General features: G+C 45.6%; 1 protein-coding gene across 3 annotated transcripts in view; it reads left to right on the plus strand.

The window, feature by feature from the left end:
* The window catches only part of VGLL4 (vestigial like family member 4), a 142,484-nt gene that overhangs the window by 66,276 nt on the left and 54,156 nt on the right, over nucleotides 1–22,052 (plus strand). The window contains exon 1 of one of the 3 annotated variants that reach the window (XM_074344340.1): nucleotides 2,539–3,144. The exons of the other annotated variants lie outside the window; for them this stretch is intronic. Coding sequence (XP_074200441.1) covers nucleotides 3,063–3,144 — 82 coding nt within the window. The 5' untranslated portion in view covers nucleotides 2,539–3,062. Of the gene's footprint in view, nucleotides 1–2,538; nucleotides 3,145–22,052 lie in introns of those variants that run through there. 3 annotated transcript variants of the gene reach the window in all.

Genomic DNA, 22,052 nt, shown 5'->3' on the forward strand with positions numbered 1-22,052 from the left:
GAGCATGTGTCCGGGAAGTGAGAGCCCAGAGCAGGGATGCACAGATGGAAGGGCGGGGGTCCCGCAGGACAGAGGAGGCATGTGCCAAGTCTTGAGGGAAGAATGGGTGTTTGCTGATAGGGTGGAAAAGCTTTTCATGAAGAGAGCACAGGAGACGTGCTATAATGTGGTTTTGAAGAGTAACTGAGTGGTTCACTGGGCTTGAGGTGTAGGTGGGAGATGTGGAAGGCCAGGTCCAGGCTGGCATGGGATTCTGTGTCATTGCTGTAAGTCCCTAAAGGTTCACTCTCCTTTGCCATGTCTCTCAGTAGCACTCCACTAGCATTCAAGATCAGTGGGAAGGATGTGGTCAGGGCTGCGGGTTTTAGCACACAGGTCATTCCAAACACAGGTGCAGGTCTACCTGCGGGACTGTCCACACAGATGCTTGCTGCTCAGAGATTGAGGACCACATTGTGAGTGCTCCTGAGTCATCAAAGGGAAGCTACTGAATATTTCACTCATATCTTTACAGCTGGGCTGTTTGAATCTGGTTAAATCACTGTACTTTAAAAGCAGGCTTTCCTTCTCAAAATAAACGAGGTATCTGCAGGCAGGTAATTTTTTCCCCCTGAGATTAAAAATAGTGGTTCTCAGCCATGGCGGCATGTTAGAAAGACCTGGGACTCTTTAAAATGGGTCCCCACGCTGGGCCCCGCCCCCCCCAGATTATTTTGGGGTGCAGCCTCAGCGTCAGGATTTCTTAAAAGCCTCACACCAATTCTCAGGTGCAGCTAACTTTCTCCTGTATGGGGTACACTGATGACTCGTAACGTTTTCTGATTGAGAATTTATGTCAAGGAAGGAGCACAGTAATTGTTCTGCGTAACCATCTGTATAGTTGAATTTGAACTGAAACTGTCAGCTGAATTTGAATCTGTACCTGAAGATATTAAGTACAGTAATATATATTAGATGTGCGTATTAATGCCTTAAGAATTTTCTTCAAACCCTCCCCACCAAGTTTCGTTAAGTATTTTAATTACAACTGATGGTATATATATACCTTTCAGTGTAGCCCATTCAGTACCTAGAGTGCGTAGTCTAGCGCTGGTAAATAGCCATGTAGGTTAACGCTTGTGAAGTCCCGACTTTCCTGTTCCCTGCTCTTCCTGCTGCCATCCCAGTTTCTCCTGTTGCAGTGGTGATGTTGGATGTTGGATTTATCTCCAAATAAGATTTGATTAACACAACTTGCTGTGAACATGCCTACTACACAGACTGCAACTGTTGCTACTCTTTTAACATATAATCCCTTGAAATTATCTATTCAGTTCTTTCTTTTTGAGTATTAAAATTTCAAGTCTTGGTCTACAGTAGAGCAAACCTTTGATATTTTCTAAATCTCCAAATAGCGTACAATAATACCAGTGGAGAAACACTACCTGTGGTAAATTATTAATCTATTTATGGTGCCAAAAGCAAGCTGCCATCTGCAAAGATGAAATTGTTTTCCTCCTTATTTCGCTGGCGTGTTCTTCATGTGCTGAAGACTGACTATTCAGTGATTTACTCATTCAGTCCACAGCCTGTGGGCACATACTGGAGCGAGATATTGGAGAGGTGACGTTGAAGCCCCAGGTCTTTCCAATAAGGGATGACATCTCAGCATGCTAGTCTGCTGGCCTCTAATACACAGATGGAACCGCTTTCCTGTGTGCAAAACGGAAATAATTTTATCCCCCTGCCCGTCATTTCAAACAGGCTTTCAGTTTTGGATATTCAGTCTCACTTGCTTAAACTCCTCCCTGTACCCCCACCCCCAGCCTTCTTCTCTCTTCCTCTCCCTGTTTTTTAGAAGGTTATAATATTAGGAAGTAAAACACTGTAAAAGTAGTTCTGCCAACTATTTTGGGAGCCATAGACCATTATTTAATTCCTTTGAGCCTCAGTTTCCACTGCTGTAAAAAGGTGATACCACCCCTGCCCTGTTTATGTGAGTTGTTATGGGAGAAGTTATAGGTAACATGACATCAAAATTTTAAATATGCAGTTGAAGTGTAAATGGACGTTATAAAACACTTTTAAAAGAAAAGAAAAGAAGAACAAACGGGGAGGGTGTAGCTCAGTGGTAGAGTGCGTGCTTAGCATGCAAAAAGTCCTGGGTTCAATCCCCAGTACCTCCACTAAAAAAAAATTTTTTTAAATACATAAATAAACCTAAGTAACTCTCCCCTCCCACCCCCAGAAAAACAAAAACAGATTTTAAAAAAAAGAAGAAAGAAAAGAAAAGAAAAAAGAAAGAACCACAGCAGAACGCTTTGAGTTTCTGAAACCCCAAAGTGAAGCTACAGCAAAATTAAATTCCACGGAAGTTTGCCTCCATGATGGATTTTGTTGTACTTTTTCCACTCAGCTCCTGAAAAAGCAACTTCCTGGGTTTTCTTTCTCCGCCTACGGTTTTGCAGTGGCAGGGCTGCTTCCTGTCAAGAGCGGCTCTGCCCCGGCCCCTCCCCGCAGACTCTCCACCTCCTCTTTTTCTTTCAAACACTTAATGCATTTAGGGACTGATCTGGTGCAGAAAATATCCCTGACATTTGGAGCGCTGCGGGCTGAGCGAGCATGCGCCGGCCCCCTCCCGGGGAAGGGGAAGCTCGTTTACATACGAGTCATACCAGGCATAGTCGGCGTGTCAGCGCAGTTAACTTGCAGCGGGCTGCGAGGGACGCGAGCGCCGCTTTGTCCTAGGAAATGTGCTTCGTGTTTTTCCTTCTTGCTCCTTTCTCATGTCGAAGAAAGACCCATAAAGACTTCTGAAACGATTTTTAAACGCTTGATTGAGGGTCTAGTACGTAAACCCGCTACCCACAAACCCTTGAAGGATTTTCTGCAAGTTCGACTTTTTTTGTGCGTTTTTTTTTTTTTTTAAACTTTTACTTACTTTGTTTGGATCATCCGAGGCTGGGCCTCCGTCTTTGTGAAGTTTAAGAGAAGAGCCTGGAGCTACTCAGCCATAACTGATTTTTGAAACGTACGCTTTTGAGGCGAAAGCAAAGAGCTGGTTTTCTGTGCTCGCCCAATAAATGCTATTTATGAAGATGGACCTGTTGAACTACCAGTACTTGGACAAGATGAACAACAATATCGGCATTCTGTGCTATGAAGGTAGACGGTCCCTTCTAGAAGCTACTCTTGCTTTGGTCAAGGCCACTCCTTCTTTCTGGTTCTGGTTGGCTCTGTGCATTTTGTTCTCTTTCTTGGTTCTTTAGGGGGCTTTCAAAGTCCAGCGGTTCTTACGTACTGTTTTTGGTGCCAAGTTTGTTGTGTCTTAAACTTCAGGGGTTACAGTGGAGAGGGCTGGGGGCGGGGATGGGGGAGGGTGGTGAAATCTACGTTGTTAAAAGTTTTGCTTTACGCTTGCCACATACTAACTCTTCAAAAATTTCACTCTTTTTAAATGTATTTATTTTTTGATTTCTGTTGGTGTTTTCTTTAGAGGAAAAATCTTCTAGTACCCAAGGAAAAAGATCAACATGTCGGGGTTTTTTTTTTTTTTTTCTTCGATACTTGCTTTGAACATACACCGTCCACATACAGTATTCCTGTTGTGTTCCGACAGCCAACAGGCGCTTTGGGTTTTCATGTAGAGGGGAACAGAAAGTTACAGTGAGTTTTTGTTTTCGGGAGCGATTGTCCCAAACAATGAGGAATTTTTCTTTTCAGTCTGAGGGACTGGAAGGGCACCCATGTCACAGAGCACAGACTGGCCCTTTGTCTGATTTCCCATTTCCTGTGCAGCTTTGAGAGAGAGTTCTGACATTGAAGGATGTTCCCTCCACACTCAGGTCCCCCGAGGAAGTGATTGCACAACGCACCAACAGAAAGCTAAATTAAAAAAAAAGGCTCTGAATTCTTACTGTTTATTACCTCCTACTAAACCATGAGGTATTTCCCCACTACCCTGTAGTATTTCAAGCCGTCTCTGTTAGTAGTAAGAAGAGAAAAGGCGAGTTCTGAATCTGTTGGAACGTTATCTACGTGCGTTTTGAAAAAGCAGTAATGGGCCGAGTTTGAGTGGCCAGAGCTCTGGGGGAGTTCCGCTTGGCGGGGAGAGTGTTTTTTGTGGTGGCCACGAACAAATCAGGGGGACATCTCCTTTCTGATTCGGCAGGAGAAGTCTCCATGTTTTTTCCTGTAGTGAACTGAACATTCCTCTCGAAAAAGAAAACTCCGAAGAAACTTGGGAGGGTGAGCCGATCTGCTTGTGTTTTTCATGTGAAAACTTTAGGCCTGTTGCCGAAGCAGTTGAAGACTTACCCTTTCCCCTTCAAGGAAAAAAAAAAGTCTCATTCATGTTGTTTTTTATGTAACTCTCTGGATAAGAATCTCATAGTTAAAGTTGGTTTGTGTTTTTTTTTTAACCCTGCTTGTTCTAGGAATGAGAATTTTGGTGACTTGCTTTCTTTGAATCTGCTGTTCTAACTATCATTGTGCGTCGGAAGTCACTCATTAAAAGGCAGGCTTCTTTAAAATGGTCTAAGCTGCAAGTGACTGGGCTTGTTCCCTGTGAAACGAACATCCTGCAATTTAAAAAAATTTTTTTTTCAGTAAACAAGAACTTAACATTCAGAGGCAATTTCTCTTGGATTGTCTGTGTCATCGAGTAATAGGATATTTTCAGAACCACACAAAACAGTGATGAGTCTAAAAGAGGAATACAGGGATTGTTAGGAAATTGATACCACGTTAATTTTTCACGTCTGCAGGTGGCGAGGGGAAGCCGGTGGAATGTGTGTTCTTGTGCAGTGGGTGCCGCACGGGAGAGTGGTCTTCAAGGCTCCCTCCTCGGCTGAGGGGAAGAAACTTTGATTCTGAAAGTTGAGTAGATGTGTGGGATGATGTGCTGTCTGTTGTCTGTTTGACTGAAACATCTGGTGTTGTTTTCCTTATTATGAAAGTTAACATTATTTTAACACCGAAATAAATACAGAGGAAATGAAGAAAAGCACAGCAAAACCTGAGTGGTGTTTATAGCGGGTTGTTTATGTCCCAGTGGTTTTCTCAGTGTAAACACTGCACACATCTGCTGAACTCCAAAGGGTGTTTGGAAGATGGGCGTAGATCTTAGATGGCTTTTGTTTTTTGGTTTTTGTTTTTGTTTTGGTAAGAGAAGTTGGAGCAGTTATTGTTCTTTTAAGATCCAGCGCTTTGAGAATACTCCCATTAAACCTGTCTGCTCACCAGCGCTGCAGGGCAGGTGTTTGTAAACTGGAATGCTCAGGTGGTGGGCAGCATTTGATTTCATGTAGAGCACAGGCACGTTTCACGTCTCTCAAGAGTAAGGGACAAATTAATTTTCTGAATTTTCAGTTTTAAACTGCAAGATGTTGAAGGCTCATTGACCTCTAGGTAAGTTAGGCTGTTTCCCTCAGCTGTGTTAGAGCTCTGTTCCACAAAATAAACCTTGTGTCTGCACTGTCTTTCCTCAGCTGCTCTAGCAACTTACAGATAGGTCTTTTTTTTTTTTTTTTTTTTTTTTTTTTAAAGCAGATTATCTCTTAGCATACAAGGTCTTCCTAAAATCCCACATTTAGGGTGAGCTCTGCATGGCTTAGATATGGACTCTGCCTGGGGACTGCTCTGTGGCACCTGACTTTCCGTATAGAAACCTACAAGCGTAATTAAGAGAACTAAGGAAAAAAAAAAAACGTAACCAGAAATAGTGGATTTGGGCAGGGGCTTGATGGGATAGGCAAAGAAGATCATCGAAGGGCAGGAAGAATCTGTGTTTGGCCAACTTCTGGACACTTCCTTCCCACCTGCGTGGTGATGAGCCAATTAGCAGATCTCTGCTTCTACTTCACGAGTCCTTCCAAAACCCTCTGCTTCATCGCTGCGGTCCTTAGCAGTAACCCAGGGCTTCATCACCCTCTCAACTGAATGTTCAGATGATACCCACCAGAATCTCAGTTTTGCCTCTCTCCATGGAAAGGGCAGAGGCCATCCCTCCCACCCGCCTTCATTTCTTCCCTCTGAGCTCCTGAGACTGCAGCTCTGACCAGTAGACTGGAAGCCTGGTGAGAGCAGGGCTTTGCTCTGTGCCCGCTGCACCCCTGAGTCCTGGCACAGTGCCCGGGGTGGCCCTCAGGAAGTGTCTGTCTCCAAGATCAACGAAGTCTCTCCCTTAGCAGTCGTGGTCACTACTGTATAATTTGGCCCTTAATTATATGCTGTCTTGCACTCTCTAATCACCTCATTATTGCAGAGCTATGCAGGGCCTCAGATGCAGCTAATACATTTGTCTTGTTTTGCCAAGGAAACTGAGGCCCAAGTTCATTCAGAAAGTTTGTAAGAGAACTGAATTGAGGCGAGAACCCAGTCAGTGCTTTCGACGGTTCTGATTCTTCTGTGCAATACCACCTCTTCAGAATTATTTCATGTCCTGTCTCGTCTCCTTAATCAGTGATCACCTCCTTGATGTCAGGGGCCATGCTCTATCCTGGGGACCGTCACCGCCCACAGCACAGGGGCGGCATCTTGGATTATGATGCGCAGTTGACCCTACCTGGATGCATCATTGCTCTGAAACCAGTTGCTGGCCCAGGTTCCCAAACTGTCGTGCTGTTCAGGGAAGATGCTCCCGAGAACTCTAGGTGACTGGCCTTGTTGGAGTTCGTTGTCCTTGCTGCTCTGGCACTTAGCTTGGCTTCCTTTTTTTTCCTGACTGTGCAGAGAAGGAGGCCTTGTGGAGATGCCAGTTCACCAAGAGTCGTCCCAGGGGAGCAGGGAGCTGGTGAGACCACTGGTCCTCCCAAGATGGTGATGATTATGTTTACATAATTACTTGGTGCTGAAAACTTAGGTCCTAATAAATGTGCTCATGGTTGGCTGTGGCTTTAAGCTGCTGTTAGTGATACTTTAATTATGGGTTAAGAGCCATTAGTGTGTAATTCGGTAGAAGAATTCTCCCCCTTTTAATTTGACGGTGTGATTTATATTGGGAGAAAGTAAGAATAGATTGCATATTGTGATCTTCTGAAAGCTTGAGAGAAGTGTGTTCTAAGCGCCTCGACTTCTAGCGTGGGTCATTGTTTCAGGAGATGATTATCACTTGCTCCATCCCAGGCTACATTTAAATTAATTTTCTGGAATTGAAAGGAAAATGTCCACAACAGGGCTCGTGGAGTGTGAGTGAGACCCTGCTTGGGAAGGGAGCAGGGCTGGCCGGGGAATTTCTTGTTTTCTGCCAGTTCCTCCCCCAGCAGTTTGATGGAGTCCTGGTTTCATTGTTCTTTGTCTAATGAGCTCAGAGGCATCAGGAAACTTCAGGGCATTGGGGACTGTTACGGGGAAGAGGGCCCAGAGCAGAGCCCTTCTGTACCAGCTCCGTTCTCCCCAGCCTCTGACTGTCCACTGAGCAGCTCCTAGGCCAGGGTGTATTCCGAGGTGGAGCAACTACAACTATTTTGCTGTGGAAATTCAGTTCACGTTAGCTTTCAACTTGTCGGAGGAGGTCAGGAGTGAGGGGGAGAGGGGGGTGAGGGGGGAGAGAGGTTGAACTAGGGGGAGGGGAGGGGACGGGAGAGACTGGGAAGAGCTTGGTCTAGAAAACGTGCCCAGGTGAGCCCGAGAGCTCTCCCGCCAGAGCCCCGGCCAGCTTGTCTCTCTTCTAATTACAGTTTGTGAGGGGAAGGCGTGATGACCCCCTTCTTCCTTGCAGCTCCCCTCCTTCGTTTCTCTGCCCTCTTCTGGAAGGATTATTTCACCCGCACACGGCTTTGTTTTGGAAGGCGGATTTCTCTTCCTTCCTCCTTCCCTTCCCTATTGTCTGCGTGGCCTTCTATTCCTCTGGTGTTTGGATTTGTCACTGGGAAGAAAAAAACATGCCATAAGAGTCAAAGAAACGCCCCCCTCCGTGTGTGAGAAGATTCAAGACCCGTCGAGAGCGCGCCGTCCTGCCTCATTGTGAGGATGTTGCGGAAAACCGGGCTTTGTTGTGAAGAAGGTAGATCCAGATCTAGCGCTTGTGCGTGTGCGCAGAGATGTAAAACCAGTCTTACCCGGGGTTTTTCTGGCTGTATCTGTTTTATCTCCATGTGTCTCAATGTTTCTTCTGGGGCCGTTTAGATTCAGTGGTATCCCTGTGCGTCCTGAGCGCTTGCCTTGCTTAGCACCGTCCGTTGGTCTTACAGATAAGTCTCTTTCCCTCTTTTATTTCGTAATGAACTCATATATCAGCCTCCTCCCAACACCCCCCCCCCCCAAAAAAAAACCTTCAGCCACTTAATTTGAAAAGCAGAGACTGAGAATGATTTTATTCTCTGGGAGCACCCTTTCCCTCTCTGTCTTCTTGAATGTTACCTGTTCCCCTAAGTTCTAAGGGAACATTTCCATCCATTTGCTTTCTTATCTTGCCTTTTCCCTTCTTCCTTCCTTCTTTTCTTTTTTTTTCTTTTTTCTTTCTTTCTTTCTTCCCTTCCTTCCTTGTTTCCTTTCTTTCGTTTCCTTTCTTTCTTTCTCTTTCTTTTCTGTAGATTGTTCTAATTTCAGAGTATATTGAATACAGGGTATGTTTTAATCCCAACAGTGTGAATCACTACAAGTTGAAAGAATGTTTATTTACCCTAAATAAAATAGAAAATCCATTCTTAAAGTTGTCTGTAATTTGTTGCTATTTATATGATCTTTCTGATCTCTTAACATTTCGCCCATCTGTTTGCAAAGTAGTCTGTAAACATAACAAACTGAAATAGATTTAGTAAGTGATCAGAGAAAACTCAGTACAGTCTTTCTGTCACCCACCGTCCATCCTCTTAGACATCTGTGGAATGCCTCTGCTCTGCGAAGGAATGTGTTATTAGTCCTTGGGGTTGCACTTTGTATCTGTGTGTTTGTGTGTCTCTATCTCTTAATATTTTCTATTATGAAACATACCAGATACACATAAAAGTGCATAGAACATATGTGGAGTTTATAGTTAAAAAAAACAAACAACCTTGTAATCATCATCACCAGGTCAAGAAATAGTACGTCGCTTTCTTCAAGTATTCTCTCCCAGTCAGAATTCCTCCCAACCTCAAGAGGTCATCACAGTTGTAACTTGCTTTTCTTTATACCTTTCCTCTGTGTGTGCCATTCTAAACAAATTAACTTAATTTTGCCAAGGAGAGATATATAAACATATATATATTTTTTTGAGCTCGATATATTGGGATTCTCCTGTAAGTCTTTAGTGTCTTGTTTGTGAGGTCTTTTAAAGTAGTGGACGTGTCCTAAGAGGTTGTCTTTTCCATAGGAAGCCTGCTGCTCGGGGTTGGGGGGGCGGGCGGGGGGAGTTGCCGTGGAATATACGCGGAAGTCCAGCTTGCCTTCTCATTCACCTGCTGCTCCACAGCTAATGGACCTGGTGACACTTCAGCCTGAGCTTTTTTTTTTCAGTCCCTATTTTGTTCACAATCTTTACTACCTGTTACAACCCTCCACGACCCATGCTGCAATGGAAAATTGTTTGTTAGAGAAATTTGGAGTGCGCAGAGCGGGGGCCCCTTCTGGAGATACATAGCTTAATGAGGTTCTGAACAGAAACTTTAGTTCTGCATTAATAAGCAATTTGCTTAAAGGCTGAGACTTGTTACAAGTCAACTTTGTGGCCGTGCCAGGTTTCTGTGGATGTTAATCCAGGGACTTTTTGATATACAGAAAAGGCTTACATTGTTCCAGTGTTCAAACACTGCTCTGTGTTGTCCAGAGACGGCTCAGAGAGCAGTGAAGTCCTGAGACAGGAGTCCGCATTCCGCACCTTCTAAAATCATGAATGAAAAAGGATGGTCCTTATGTGTTGCCCTGGATTTTTATTTTATATCTGTTTTGCATGAAGAGAGTTGCCTGTTAAATCTTCTTGGCTAATGATTTGATTTGAATGGAGTGCATTCCAGAATGTAATGGCTCGATGCAGATGCGTCCTGCCAAGCAATTTAGCAGTGTTTACACTGCCCCACATCCAGCTGGACCGGGCCTGCCCTTCTTCCCTGATAACAGTTGAGGGAGTGATGACTGCAAATTTCTGGACGTTCCCCCCACCTCCTTGGAAAACAAACACATCTTCCATTATGTGGCAGCCCTATTACAGTGACAAGGGATTCATTTAAAATTTCATTTCAGTGTCAGCAGCTTTTTCGGGTACCCACGTTCTCCCATTCTTACTCTGTGTGCTCTTTTAAGCTGTTGTTTTTCCGATGAGCAACTGATAAACGGTTGGCTGACCCTGCAGAGAACCCTTGCTTTATTTCCCTGCTGAAAAGCCCTGACCTCTTTGCCAAGCTTACAATCACCCAGGAGAGTGATTTGGGTAGCTTTTTAAAGGAATATGTAATAGCAGCTGTACCAGGCTTGAAGTTCTATTGAGTGGAGGGTAAAAGGGGATGGAAAATAGTAGTCATTCTTGGTATAAAAGCTGTGTAAAGCTTTCTAGCACCGCCCTGCGGAATTCACAATTGGGAATAGTTACCATCAGTTTTTGGAGGTGCTGGTGGAGCCCTTTTCCATATCAGTAAGAGATGGCTGGTGCTGGTAGGGGAGGCGGGAGGGGGCGTCGGGTTCCAGGGCTGACAGCAGTCGCCAGACATTGCTCCTGGTGTCCCATAGGCAACACACCACATCATGTATGTATAATAGACACACGTGCATACCGTATACTGCGCTTGGCTTTATATTTTGTCCGACAGAGAGAGTGGGAGACAGCCTTCTTACAGAGTTTGGAGAATCCCTGTGTGCCGTTGAAGGAGACAGTAGAGGAACCACCACATCTCCCTGGCCTTCCCTTGTGCAAACTCTTCACAATCCAGGTCCATCCTCCTTTTCCTTCCCTGAGGCTCAATGAAAAGTTAATTCTTCTCCTGATCACAAGTTCCAGCCCTTCTGGTCTCAGGGACTCATCAGTGATCTCTTCTTTTCTGGTTGCCCCTTCCTCCTCTCCTGAGTCTCGCTCTTCATCATGTGCGTACGCACAAGTGCCTCCCAACTTTAAAACAGAAACTAACCCATCCCTGAATCTTGTGTTCCCCTTTAGCGTTTAGACTTTCTTTTCCTTGCCATCCAGGTTACTGGAAGAAGAGGGTCAGTGTGACTCTGCTTACCTTCTGTCCATCCTGTCCTCAGTCCACTGTCGTTGGGTTTCTGTTCCCACGACTCCATTGAAACAGTTCCGGACAAGGTCACTAAATGACATCTTTGCGTCACATTCCACAGACACTTTTTAGTCCTTACCTCAGTTGAGTCTCTTTATGCCATTGGGTGCTGACTCCTCCCAAATTCTTAAAATTCTTACATCCCTTGGCCCCTGCACTTAACAAGCCCCAACCTGGTCATGAACAAGGGGCTCGTGAAAGGTGTCAGGAGGGGCTTTAGAGGCTCCCAGTGGCGGGGGAAGGCCAACTGAGAGACATTTGTTTTTCAGCTTGAGGACAGACTGGAAGAAAATACGGAAATGGGAGGAAAAGGAGGGATGGGAACCTGCAGTGGTTTAGGCAGGAGGTGGTGGTAACCCAAGTCGTGGTGGTGGTCGTGGAGGAGGGGAGAAGTGGGGAGGTCTCAGGGACGGTTAGAGAGAAGACTGACAGGACGTGGTTGTGGATGGAAGCAGGGGACGAGGGAGAGGACAGAGAGGACATGAGGGTCTCCCCACCTCCCTACCGCCCCCAAGTTTCCAGCTTGTCCAAGTGGATGGATAGTGCTGCCGTTTGCAGAGATAGGAAACACGGGGCCAAGTCTGGTTCTGGGCTGAGATCATGAGTTTAGTTTCAGGTAGGTTGAGTTTGAAGGATCTTTGGCATTTCAAAGAAGAGAGAAATATAAGCAAGTTGAGGGGGGAGGTTATAGCTCATGTGGTAGAGTGCATGCTTAGAATACACAGAGTCCTGGGTTCCATCCCTCGTACCCCCTCTAAAAATAAATAAACAATCACTCCCCCCCAAGTAAATAAAACAATTAAAATAAAAGGAAGTTGATACATGGGTCTAGAGCTCAGCCAAGTGGCCACTGCAGGAGATACTAATTTGGAACAGAGAAAAGCAAAGCTTTGGGCAAGAATGGTCACCTCAGAACAAAGCGTAGAGTGAGAGGTGCTAGGAGCTCTTCCCGTAGTAGGTCTCCACTGGTCTTCCTTGTTATGGCTGAAATAACCATACGACCGGCCCCTGCGTCCCGTCCACAACACGACCAGAGTGTCCTTCCTCATTTACCCCTCCAACCTCGCCCTCCATCACCCCCGTCCTCGTCTCATACCTGTGGTCCAGATGCACCAAACTGCCTCCTTCTGAAATGCCACCTGCTCCTCCTTGCGGCTCCTGTTAGTCCCTCACGGGCAGAGGCTTCTTCTGGAAGGTTCCCTTCTCACCCCTCCCCCCTGTCAGGACTAGGTGCCTTGTTTGTGCTTTCGTGGCAGGCCACGCGTACTTCTGTGCGAGAACTTCTCTCCCTGAGTGCCCTCCTCATCTGTCGGCCTGACTGCAAGCTCCGGGCAGGGGAGGACTTTGCCCTTCATCTCTGCTCTTAGCACCAAGCACTGGGGCGTCTGCTTATACGTGAATCTACTCCTCTGTCTTTTCATTAAAGATAAAGAAACATTGAAATTGTGATTGTGGGGAGGGTATACCTGAGGTGCTAGAGCGCACTCCTCGCATGCATGAGGTCCTGGCTTCAATCCCCAGTACCTACTCTAAAAATAAATAAACCTAATTACTCCCTACCCCTAAAAAAACCTAAACAAACAAACAAACAAAAAAATCCCAAAAGAACTGAAATTGTGTGATTAACCCAGGGTGCTTAGTTGGTCACACAAGTCAGTTTGTTAACTCCTAGAATTTTGTTCTTAGAGGAAGGACAGAGAGCAGGGAAAAGGAGGGACAGGAAGGGGCCGGGGCTGGGGAGGGACCTGTGTAAGGCTCCGAGCCTGTGAGAAACACTTGGAGGGGGCTGGTTGGTTGGAAATCACTGCGCCTACTCATCCTGTTTTCTAACTACTTGACTTCGGTCTAGTAAGTGAGCTGATCACTTATGGGAAAACACTTAATTCCTGTCACATGCCAGGCACTGTTTGATGTACTGGGGACGTAGCTGTCAGCAAGATAGCCGGTCCCTGGCTTTTGGGAGCTCACATTCAAGCAGGGGAGACAAACAAGGAGCATGTGAATAAAGAAAGAAGATAATTACAGATGACGAAAAGCGCTGTGATTACAGGTTGATGTCTCGTAGCCGACTTGCTGTTTACAGCAGCTTTATCCAGTCTCAAAGAGTGACTGCTTTCATTTCCCAGCTTGCGGTGGATGGTTTATTTCTCTCACTGTCTTGTGAAGGACTTAAAAGTATATTGAGGAAACTTAAGAAAAAATTTCCTTTGGCATCTTGGAAGTGCGGAAGCTTTTTCTTGGTTTATTAGCTGCGGGCAGAGCCAGGACGCCTCCCTCCTTTACACCTGGGTGTCGTACTGGGGACGAGCATTTACTGCAGTGTTACCAACTTTAAAAAAGAGTCAGATGGTTCATTTGGGTCCTAATAGGAGTAATTATATATTTAGAATTTAAAAGTTCAGTGAATTAAAAAAAAAAAAGGCCTAGGAAACCAGTGGATGAGTTGGATGTTTTTCTTAAACTGTTCTAGTTGGACCTTGAAAGACGTTGCCCTGACTGGGGCAGATCCTGCAACAGCCCTGGGGGAATTTCTGTTGTGAGCTCCTGTTTTGTGGTAACGGAGTGTTTGGTGAGGGCTAGACAAAGTGTAAACCTTGAAGGGAGTGTACAGCTCAAGTGGTAGAGCGGACGCCTAGCGTGCGTGAGGTTCTGGGTTCAATCCTCAGTACCTCCTCTAAAAAAAATAAATAAACCTAATCACCCCCAAATAAAATAATTAAATAATACAGTGATAAATAAAATTAAAAAATGAAAACCTTGCGCTTAATGTGGATAATGGACTGGAGTGTCTCACTTGTTTGGTTTTCTTTTTTCTTCCTTTTTTATTTGTATCGAGACATAATTAATTATGGTGAAATCTTAAGGGCATGGCTTCATGAATTTTTTTCCCCTGTGTTTATACCTTTCGTAACCACCACCCAGATCGAGCCAGAGAGCATTTGCATCACCACAGAAGGTTCCTTCATGCTTCTCTGCATGTATCCATCCCCCGAAGGTGACCACGGTTTTGACTTGGATGGTCATCAGTTCGTTTGGCCAGCTGTTGGGTTTCATATAAATAGAATCATTTGATTCCAACTTTCCGTGCTTGACATAATGTTTCTGAGATTCATCCCCGTTGTTGCCCAGATCAGCCTTTGCCCTTTGGGATGGCTCTGCTGTAGTCTATTGTGCGAGTAATTTGCTTCTCTTTTCTAAGGTTGATGGACGTTTGCCTTATTTCCAGGTTTTAACTATTACGAATATAGATGCTCCAAACATTTTTTTTTATTGTGGTAAATATATATATATATATATATATATGTGTGTGTGTGTGTCTGTGTGTGTGTGTGTGTGTGTGTGTGTGTGTGTGTGTATAAAACATAAAATGGATTATTTTAACCATTTTTAGGGTATAGTTTAGTGGTATTTGGTGTATTTACTTTGTGGTGCAGCCTCCAAATATTTTCACAGAAGCCTTTTTGTGGACAAGTGTGTTCCTTTCTCTTGGGTAAATACTTAGGCGTGGAATTGCTGGGTCACTGACTATGCTTAACTTTTTTTTTAGAAACTGTCTAACTGTTTTCCAAAGTGGTTATACCAGCTTCTGCTCCCCACTGGCAGAGAATAAGGGCCCCAGGAACCCTGCGGTGTTGCCGGCCTTAAATTTTGGCCCTGCTGGGGTTTATGGACAATATGGAGGCATTTTTCATTTTTAACTTAAAGTCCATTACTTACCGGCAGACCGACTGTGACACTGCTCGTTGGTACCATGTGCCTAAAGACGTATTCTGTCCTTTTGATGAGTTGAACGTCCTAAGTTAGAGGCTGGAATATGTATGTTTGTTGTCTAATTTCAGGGCAGAGGTAGTGATTTTGGTATTGTTCAAAGGAGGGGTTGTTTTTCCAAGTGGGTAAATCCAAAGCCATGGAAACCAGCACGCAGCCAGATTGAGAGAAGTGGCCAGACACCAGCGTGGCACTGAGGACTCTTTTTTGGGAACAGTTTGCTTTAGTGCAGTGTTGCCTTGCTTTGGTTCTAGTCTGGTGGTGATTCATCCACCCACTGGCCTGCTGGAGCTCAGGGATTAAGCTCTCAGCTCCAGGTTGATTTATCTACTGGTTTGCCTGCCATTCCCTCTTTAGGGTCTTTGAATCCGCCCTGCCTTCATCCCCCAATTTGGAATGCCCTTCCTGCTCCTTTCCAGAAACAGGAATTCTGTGTGTCCTTCAGCCTCCCTTTATAAAACTTTACCTGAGACTCTTTATGGGCAGAAATTGTCCTGTAACCTGTTAAACCCTCCGCTCCTGGCGAGGTGCCTTGTCCTCTCCCAATGCGTGGCGATGTTTATGTCTTTCTCTTTTGAATTTCTCTAATATTCATTTGGCAGTTGTATCACCTTGTATTTTGTTATCTTTCATGTAAATAAAGTGTGACATTGAAAGCAAACAGATGTAGCAGCTTACATATCTAAGCAAGTAAGGCGTTGAAGCGTGTCTTCAAAATAGTTACCTTGGAAAATTACACACTTAACCTAACACGGTGATGCTCTCATTCCCAGAACCTTGTTGGTGTTTTAGAAGTTGCCTTCATGGTCTGAGATGCATTCTTTTGAATTTTTGAAACAGTAGCCAGTAATTAAATACATATATTAGACACACGTAGGGGACTTACCAGCTGCCAGGCACCGTTCCGTGCACGTTCCGTGTGCCTAGAGGATGATGAGCTGGTTTTCCCCATGTCATTCTAAAAACAGTTCTGCGAGTAGAGTTTGAAAATAAATTTTAATCAGGGGCAGTTTTCTTTGGAATAAGTAGGTTCAAGTCATTCCAGAAACAGACTACCTTGAAAATGACACTCTCATTTGCATGCCTCCCAAAACATTTAAAAATTCAACTTTACTGATACGTGTGTGTGTGTGTGTGTGTGTGTGTGTGGGTACATACACAAGGTAGAGTCTACCTCTTTTGTGTTTCCCTCTGCTAGTAGCATATTTCATCCTTTGCGACCACGGCAGGCGGCAGTGTAACCAAGGGGGTGTGTGGTAACCTGAGGTCACAGAGCCCTCACCCGAGAGGGCGGGGCCGATTTGGTGCTGGACTGGGTAGACTGACCGTCTCTCCGCCTTTCCCTGTGTTCTGTTTAGCTTTGCTCACTCGTTTCCGTGCTGCACAGGGCACGGGCTGTTTGTGGCGATCCGACGCCCGTTCCTCTGCTCACTTCATGGCAGATCTGAGCGCTGCCTGGTTTGTCTGTGAGGGGTTTTCTGTAGAATGAACCCCCCGTTCCCACTGGAGAAGGGGGCCTCACTGCTCCCGGCGACCACAGTGGCGTTCCAGCACATGGCTCAGGGAGTATTCATGGCACCTGAAAACCCTTATTACTGCCTTTGTGTCACGAGCAATAAAGGAAATCCAGTCCCTGCCCTTCCCAGGGCTTATCTTTTAAGTAACAAGAGGAGAGGGAGACAATGGTGACTGTGGGACCCATACATCCCCCACGGGGACGCGTGTTATTTTGTGGGGGGTGTGTGTGTGTTTGCACAGTTTATTTCTTTGGGTTTAGAATATTTCCCTTCTGATTCACCCCACCTCGGTTACATTGCTGCCTGTTGTGACAATTGCTTGCCTGAGTTTGTAAGGCCTGGGGCTCCCTGGGTTCCTTGGGAAGATGAGTGCCCTGGTTACTGTCCGCAATGTCGGCTCGTCTGCGATAGCTTTTTAAAGATGATAGTTTTGTTTTCTTCCAAATCTCGTATTTCTAACTACTTTACTAAGATATGCTTTACATTCCGTAAAATTCACCCATTTAAAGTGTACAATTCAGTGGTTTTCAGGACATTCACAGAGACGTACAGCCGTCACCGCGATCTAGGTTGAGAACATTTTCATCACCCTCGAAAGAAATCTCGTACCCACTGGCAGTCCCGCTCGCTCGCCCCCTCCCCCCCAGGCCCCGGGAGCCGCTGGTTCACTCTCTGTCTCCATAGATTTGCATCTTCTGGACATTTCTTACAGACGGAATCATACACTCTGTGGTCTTTTGTGACTGGCTTCTTGCACTGAGAGGCTCACTGATGCAGCAGGTATCAGTGCTGGGTTCCTTTTTGTGGCTGAATAGTAGTCCCTCGTATGGATAGCCCACGTTTTATTTATCCAAAAGATACCATTGTTAAAGAAGCAGTTAGTAATTCCTGGATAAAGGTGGGGCTGAGCGGTTACAAGGACTGTGACGCCGTCTTCACTCGTCTTCAGCTATGAGAATGCAGGAGAAACACGAGCCACGTTGTCTGCTGATCTGCACTCGAACCCCAGCAGAATGTCATGGTCCCAATCCTACGGCATAAGCCTGTGGAGCAATTGCATGGTTTGTTTTCAGTATCTGAGCGATCATTTCTGCTCACAGGTAGACCGACATTCTCTGCCTTTTTCTTACTCTTCAGCTTTGCTCACTCACATGTCACTCGGAGCAATGGCTGTGGAGGAAGGTGGTAGATTCCTTGCTCCCAAGTAATTGGCACTTTAGGTGTGGTTTACCTGTACACACCTGTGTGTGTGTGTGTGTGGCAATGAAACTGATTTTCTATTTTAGATTTTTACATGGATATCTATTGATTTATATCTATATTTAGAAAATTTCTATTATATAATAAAGTTTAAAATATGTATAGATAGATAGATAGATGACAGACAGATAGATAGTTAGAAGGAAGGTCTTTGAGATTTGGTCTGAAGTCTTTGAAAGTGCCATTCAGCCTAAACCATAATGGACTATAAGCTGCGTGATCTGTGGTTTTGTTCTCGCTTGTCCCGGGTCGGATGAGATGGATGCAGGATGCTAGCGGTCCTTAGGAGGCCTCCTTGTAGGGGAATAGAAATATGCTGTCCTGGATGAGTCCTCGCTGTCAGGAGCTACCCCTCTGTGATGAAGGAGCATTTGGAAAACAGTCTGGGACAAAAGAAAATGCCTCTGGCACTTTGAATTTTTGGAGACAGTAACCTTCAGAAGTTAGCAGGCAATTCTTTGTAAATTATTTTATTATTTTCTTCTTATTTTATGACTGTTGCCAGAATGAGATGACATGTCTTAAAAGGCAGATCCATCAAGGGTGTTTTGATCCCCCTCCTGACACCTCGCACCCTGGGCTCCTCTTAACTCCGTCCTCAGCTTGCCTGCTGGGCATCTCAGAGAGCGTCCCCGGGGCTGTGTGGCTCGCTCCTGTCCCCAGGAGGGCCTGGGAGGGTGCCGGCAGCTTCCTGCTCAGCACACTGACACTGGTGTCTGCCCTTCCAGCTGTTCAAGTACAGGTTCCTCTTTGCCCTCTTCCTCTCCCCACTCATTTTTCTAGACTTGGAGAAATTTGCTGGTCGGTAGTCATAGACTCCATCTTCAAAGCTTTTATTGACTATCTGACAGGCAGATTCAAAGCTTCTGGGGTAAGGAGTTGCGTTGTTATGCAGAAGACATGTGGGAAGCCTGTGGCAGTACATGCATCGTAGGGAACATAATGCAGCAGGTGGTGTCCCCATGTTCGTTGTGGGGAAACCGAGGTACCAGTGAGGGCCCCCTAACTACATTTCTGACCTCTGAAGAGGTGAACATTGAAAATAATTAGAGAAATATATTACTGTCTGAAAACAGGGTCTCCTGAAGGTGGTCTTTAGCTGTTTGACACATTACTGTCGGCTGGAGGGGACTGGGCTGGCCTCGACCTTGCTCTCTGAACCCCGGGCTGTGCGGGCATTTCCTGACCGGACGCCTGAGCACTGAGATGCTGAGACTGATCTGTTCTCCCCAGAACCAACCACGTCACAGTCAAAGCACCGCTTAGGCTGTTGGAAATGTCTGATCCATCATAGTGTTGATCAGTTTTGAAAGTGGAAGAGGCACAAGGAAAGACCCCTGCTAGTGTGCGTGGAACCGTCCAGGGATCACGCTTAAATGACAGGGGTTAGGGTCCCTCGATGGCCTTTTCACTGGGGCTGGGCTAAGCACGCACTCTACCACTGAGCTGCACCCTGCCCCAGAATGTGCATTTTAAGTAGCATCTCAGGTGGTTCTGATATAGGTGGTCCAGGGACCACACTTTGAAAAACATTGTAGTAAGTGACTTGGAGCCGCTGGATGAGAGACAGTGAGGGCAATTTCCACGGTCGATGAATGAAGTGAGAGCCACTTCGGGTTTAAGTGAGCGCTTAGTAGGTCATGATCAGACTTGACCAAAAGTGACTGACTCCCAACTTTTCAGGAGTACATTTGTCACACGAAGTCAGTTTCACCTGGTTTGTCACAGAAATATTCAGCACCAGCAACTTACGGAAAACCCTGGGATAAAGGACGTAACTTCTCTTCGGCTTGTAACACCTCTTTTTAGCGCTTTTCTCAGCTCAGACCCTTTGTTGCTGCTGCTGCTTCCATTCTTTCTTTTATTCCTTCCAGCAAGGGTCCAGTGCCTGGGCCACATCCCCGCAGGCGATCTGCTGTCCTGCTGAGGGACCCTGATTGCGTGTGGGTTGACCTGGAGGCAAGGATTTGAATGAGGAGGAGGAGATGTCACTTTCTCATCTCGGATTATCACCTCTGGGCTTTCGGCCACCTTTGGGATTCATAATAGGTCGGATGTGAGAATCTTCAGTGACAGTCCATCCACCTCTGGCAAGAAAGGTTGAAACATTAGCCGTTTAAGTGATTTGCTGAAATGCCGAGTGCCTTGAAGCCTGAACATCCCTGAATGAGTGTCAGAAAGGAAATGCATGCGGCTTTCAGGCCTCGGTTCTCAGTGCAACAGATGGAAACCTCCCAGTCACAGGAGCGCACATCTGTCTCTCTGATTTGGCTGGGTTTGTGCCACGAGGTGCTGCAGAATTACTGATTTCGTAATCCTCAGCAGCATGGTTGAAGTGAGATTGACAAAGAGCTGGACCCTAAAGGTTAATGGCACAGAGAGAACAAGAAGCCTGGAGAACTAATAAAGGAATAGAAACGTCAGTGGTTGCAAACCGCTCATCCATTTAATTTGCTGGAAGTTAACAGAGTCTGTAGACCCTGAATGAAGATGTTCCAGTGTTGCTTTATTTCTTCATTAGTCTAATTCCCACTGACCTTGTGTCAAGGCTGAAACAATTTAGAAGCTTTCTAGCATGGGGAACAGTTTTAACAATTATTGTCAGCATGGTTTTACAGAAAATAGGTTGGCAGAACACATTTAGGTTCTTAAATCTATTACTGGTATGACATTCTATTTCTTTATTTTGTAAAACCATTAAAATAAAGTTTTGGGAAATGGATTGAATTTCCGAAATGCCAGAGGGCCTGTGGTGCGCCCCACTGTCACTTGCTATTTAGGGGTTTGCTCCCTGGGTGTATGTGGTGGGTATTTAGCAGTGGCTGGAGCCTTGTTCAGCACAGTCCGGCCTGCCAGGAAACAGGGTGGGAAGGTAATGGCTTTGAGAAGAGCACTGGTAGTAAACTTCGCCTTATAGAAGAGGCACAAGTAAGGGTCAGATTTTTATTCCATTGCCTAAAGGCCATAGATAAAGCAGAGGCCATATTTAAAGTAGATTTGAATAAAAAGAATAGGAGGACCACAAAAATTCAGAAATCAAATACCTGACAGGGGACGTGTGTCTAGAATATATAAAGAACTCTTACACCTCAACAGTGCAACGACAGGAAACCCGATTTAAAAAAGAGTAAAGGATTTGAACAGATTCTTATCCAGAGAAGACAGACAGATGGCCAGTAGGCCCCTTAAAGGGTGCCCAGCATCACTCACACTAAGGACATTGCAAATTAAAGCTGCAGTGAAGTACAACTTCATACCCACTTAAATGGCTACAGAGAAAAAAAGACAGTCACAAGTGCTGGTGAGGATCTGGAGAAACTGGAACGCTCCTGCGTTGCTGGCAGGAATGTAAACCGGCGCAGGCCTCTTTGGGAGGGTTTGGCAGCTCCTCAGAATGTTAAACCAGAGTTGCTGTTTGACCCCGCAGTTCGATTCCTAGGTATATACCCGAGAGAACTGAAAGCACAGCCTCACAAAAATCTGTCCACAAACATCCACAGCAGCATTGTTTATAGTGGCCAGAAAGCAGAGTCAACCCAAATGTCCTTCACCTGACGAGTGATAAATACAGTGTGGTATGTCCCACACCACGGGAGACACTTGGCAGTAAACACGAACGTACTGACACATATTACAGCACGGATGGACTCTGAGGGCACGATGCTAAGCAAGCGCAGCCTGACACAGCAGACTGCGCACGGGACTCCGTTTCTATGAAATGCTCAGAACAGGCTCATCGATAGACAGGAAGTAGGTTGGTGGGCGCTGGGATGGGGGGCGGCGTGGGGAGTGTCTGCCGAGCGGGGTGCGTTTCTTTTTGGAGGATGAACTATGAGACTGGTGACTGCTGCACAACCCTGTGAAGGCACCAGAACACACCAAGCGGGGCACTTTACGTGGGTGAATGATATGGGCTATGAATTATATCTCAGTAAACTCTTGTAAAATTTGGAGATTTGAAGTGGAGAATTTTGTTACTGTTGCTCCGTTCCTTTGATTCTTAGCAGAGTTCTTTGTGTGTGCATTTGCTGACATGAAAACATTTTGCCGAGTGTTACTAGCACGTCCCTAATAATGTCACTAATGGCACGTGTAGCCCATTCAGTGGATGACTGAGTGCCGGGCTCTGTGTCCGGTGCCCAGGGACCATCCTCATCGAACAGCAGACAGCTCTTCTCTAGCAGCTGATGGTCTAGGGTCATGTTTTCTTTATTTCTGGGACTAGCTAGCTTATAAGAAACAAATTGGTGTCATGCCTGTTGTAAATTCAGAGTCTTTACAGAGGATTAATTGTGTGTGTTTGGAGCCTGGGGGTGTGCAGAGGAGGGGGTGGGGTTCTAGG

The sequence above is a fragment of the Camelus bactrianus genome, chromosome 17 (genome assembly GCF_048773025.1).
Source record: "Camelus bactrianus isolate YW-2024 breed Bactrian camel chromosome 17, ASM4877302v1, whole genome shotgun sequence".
Lineage (NCBI taxonomy): Eukaryota > Metazoa > Chordata > Mammalia > Artiodactyla > Camelidae > Camelus > Camelus bactrianus.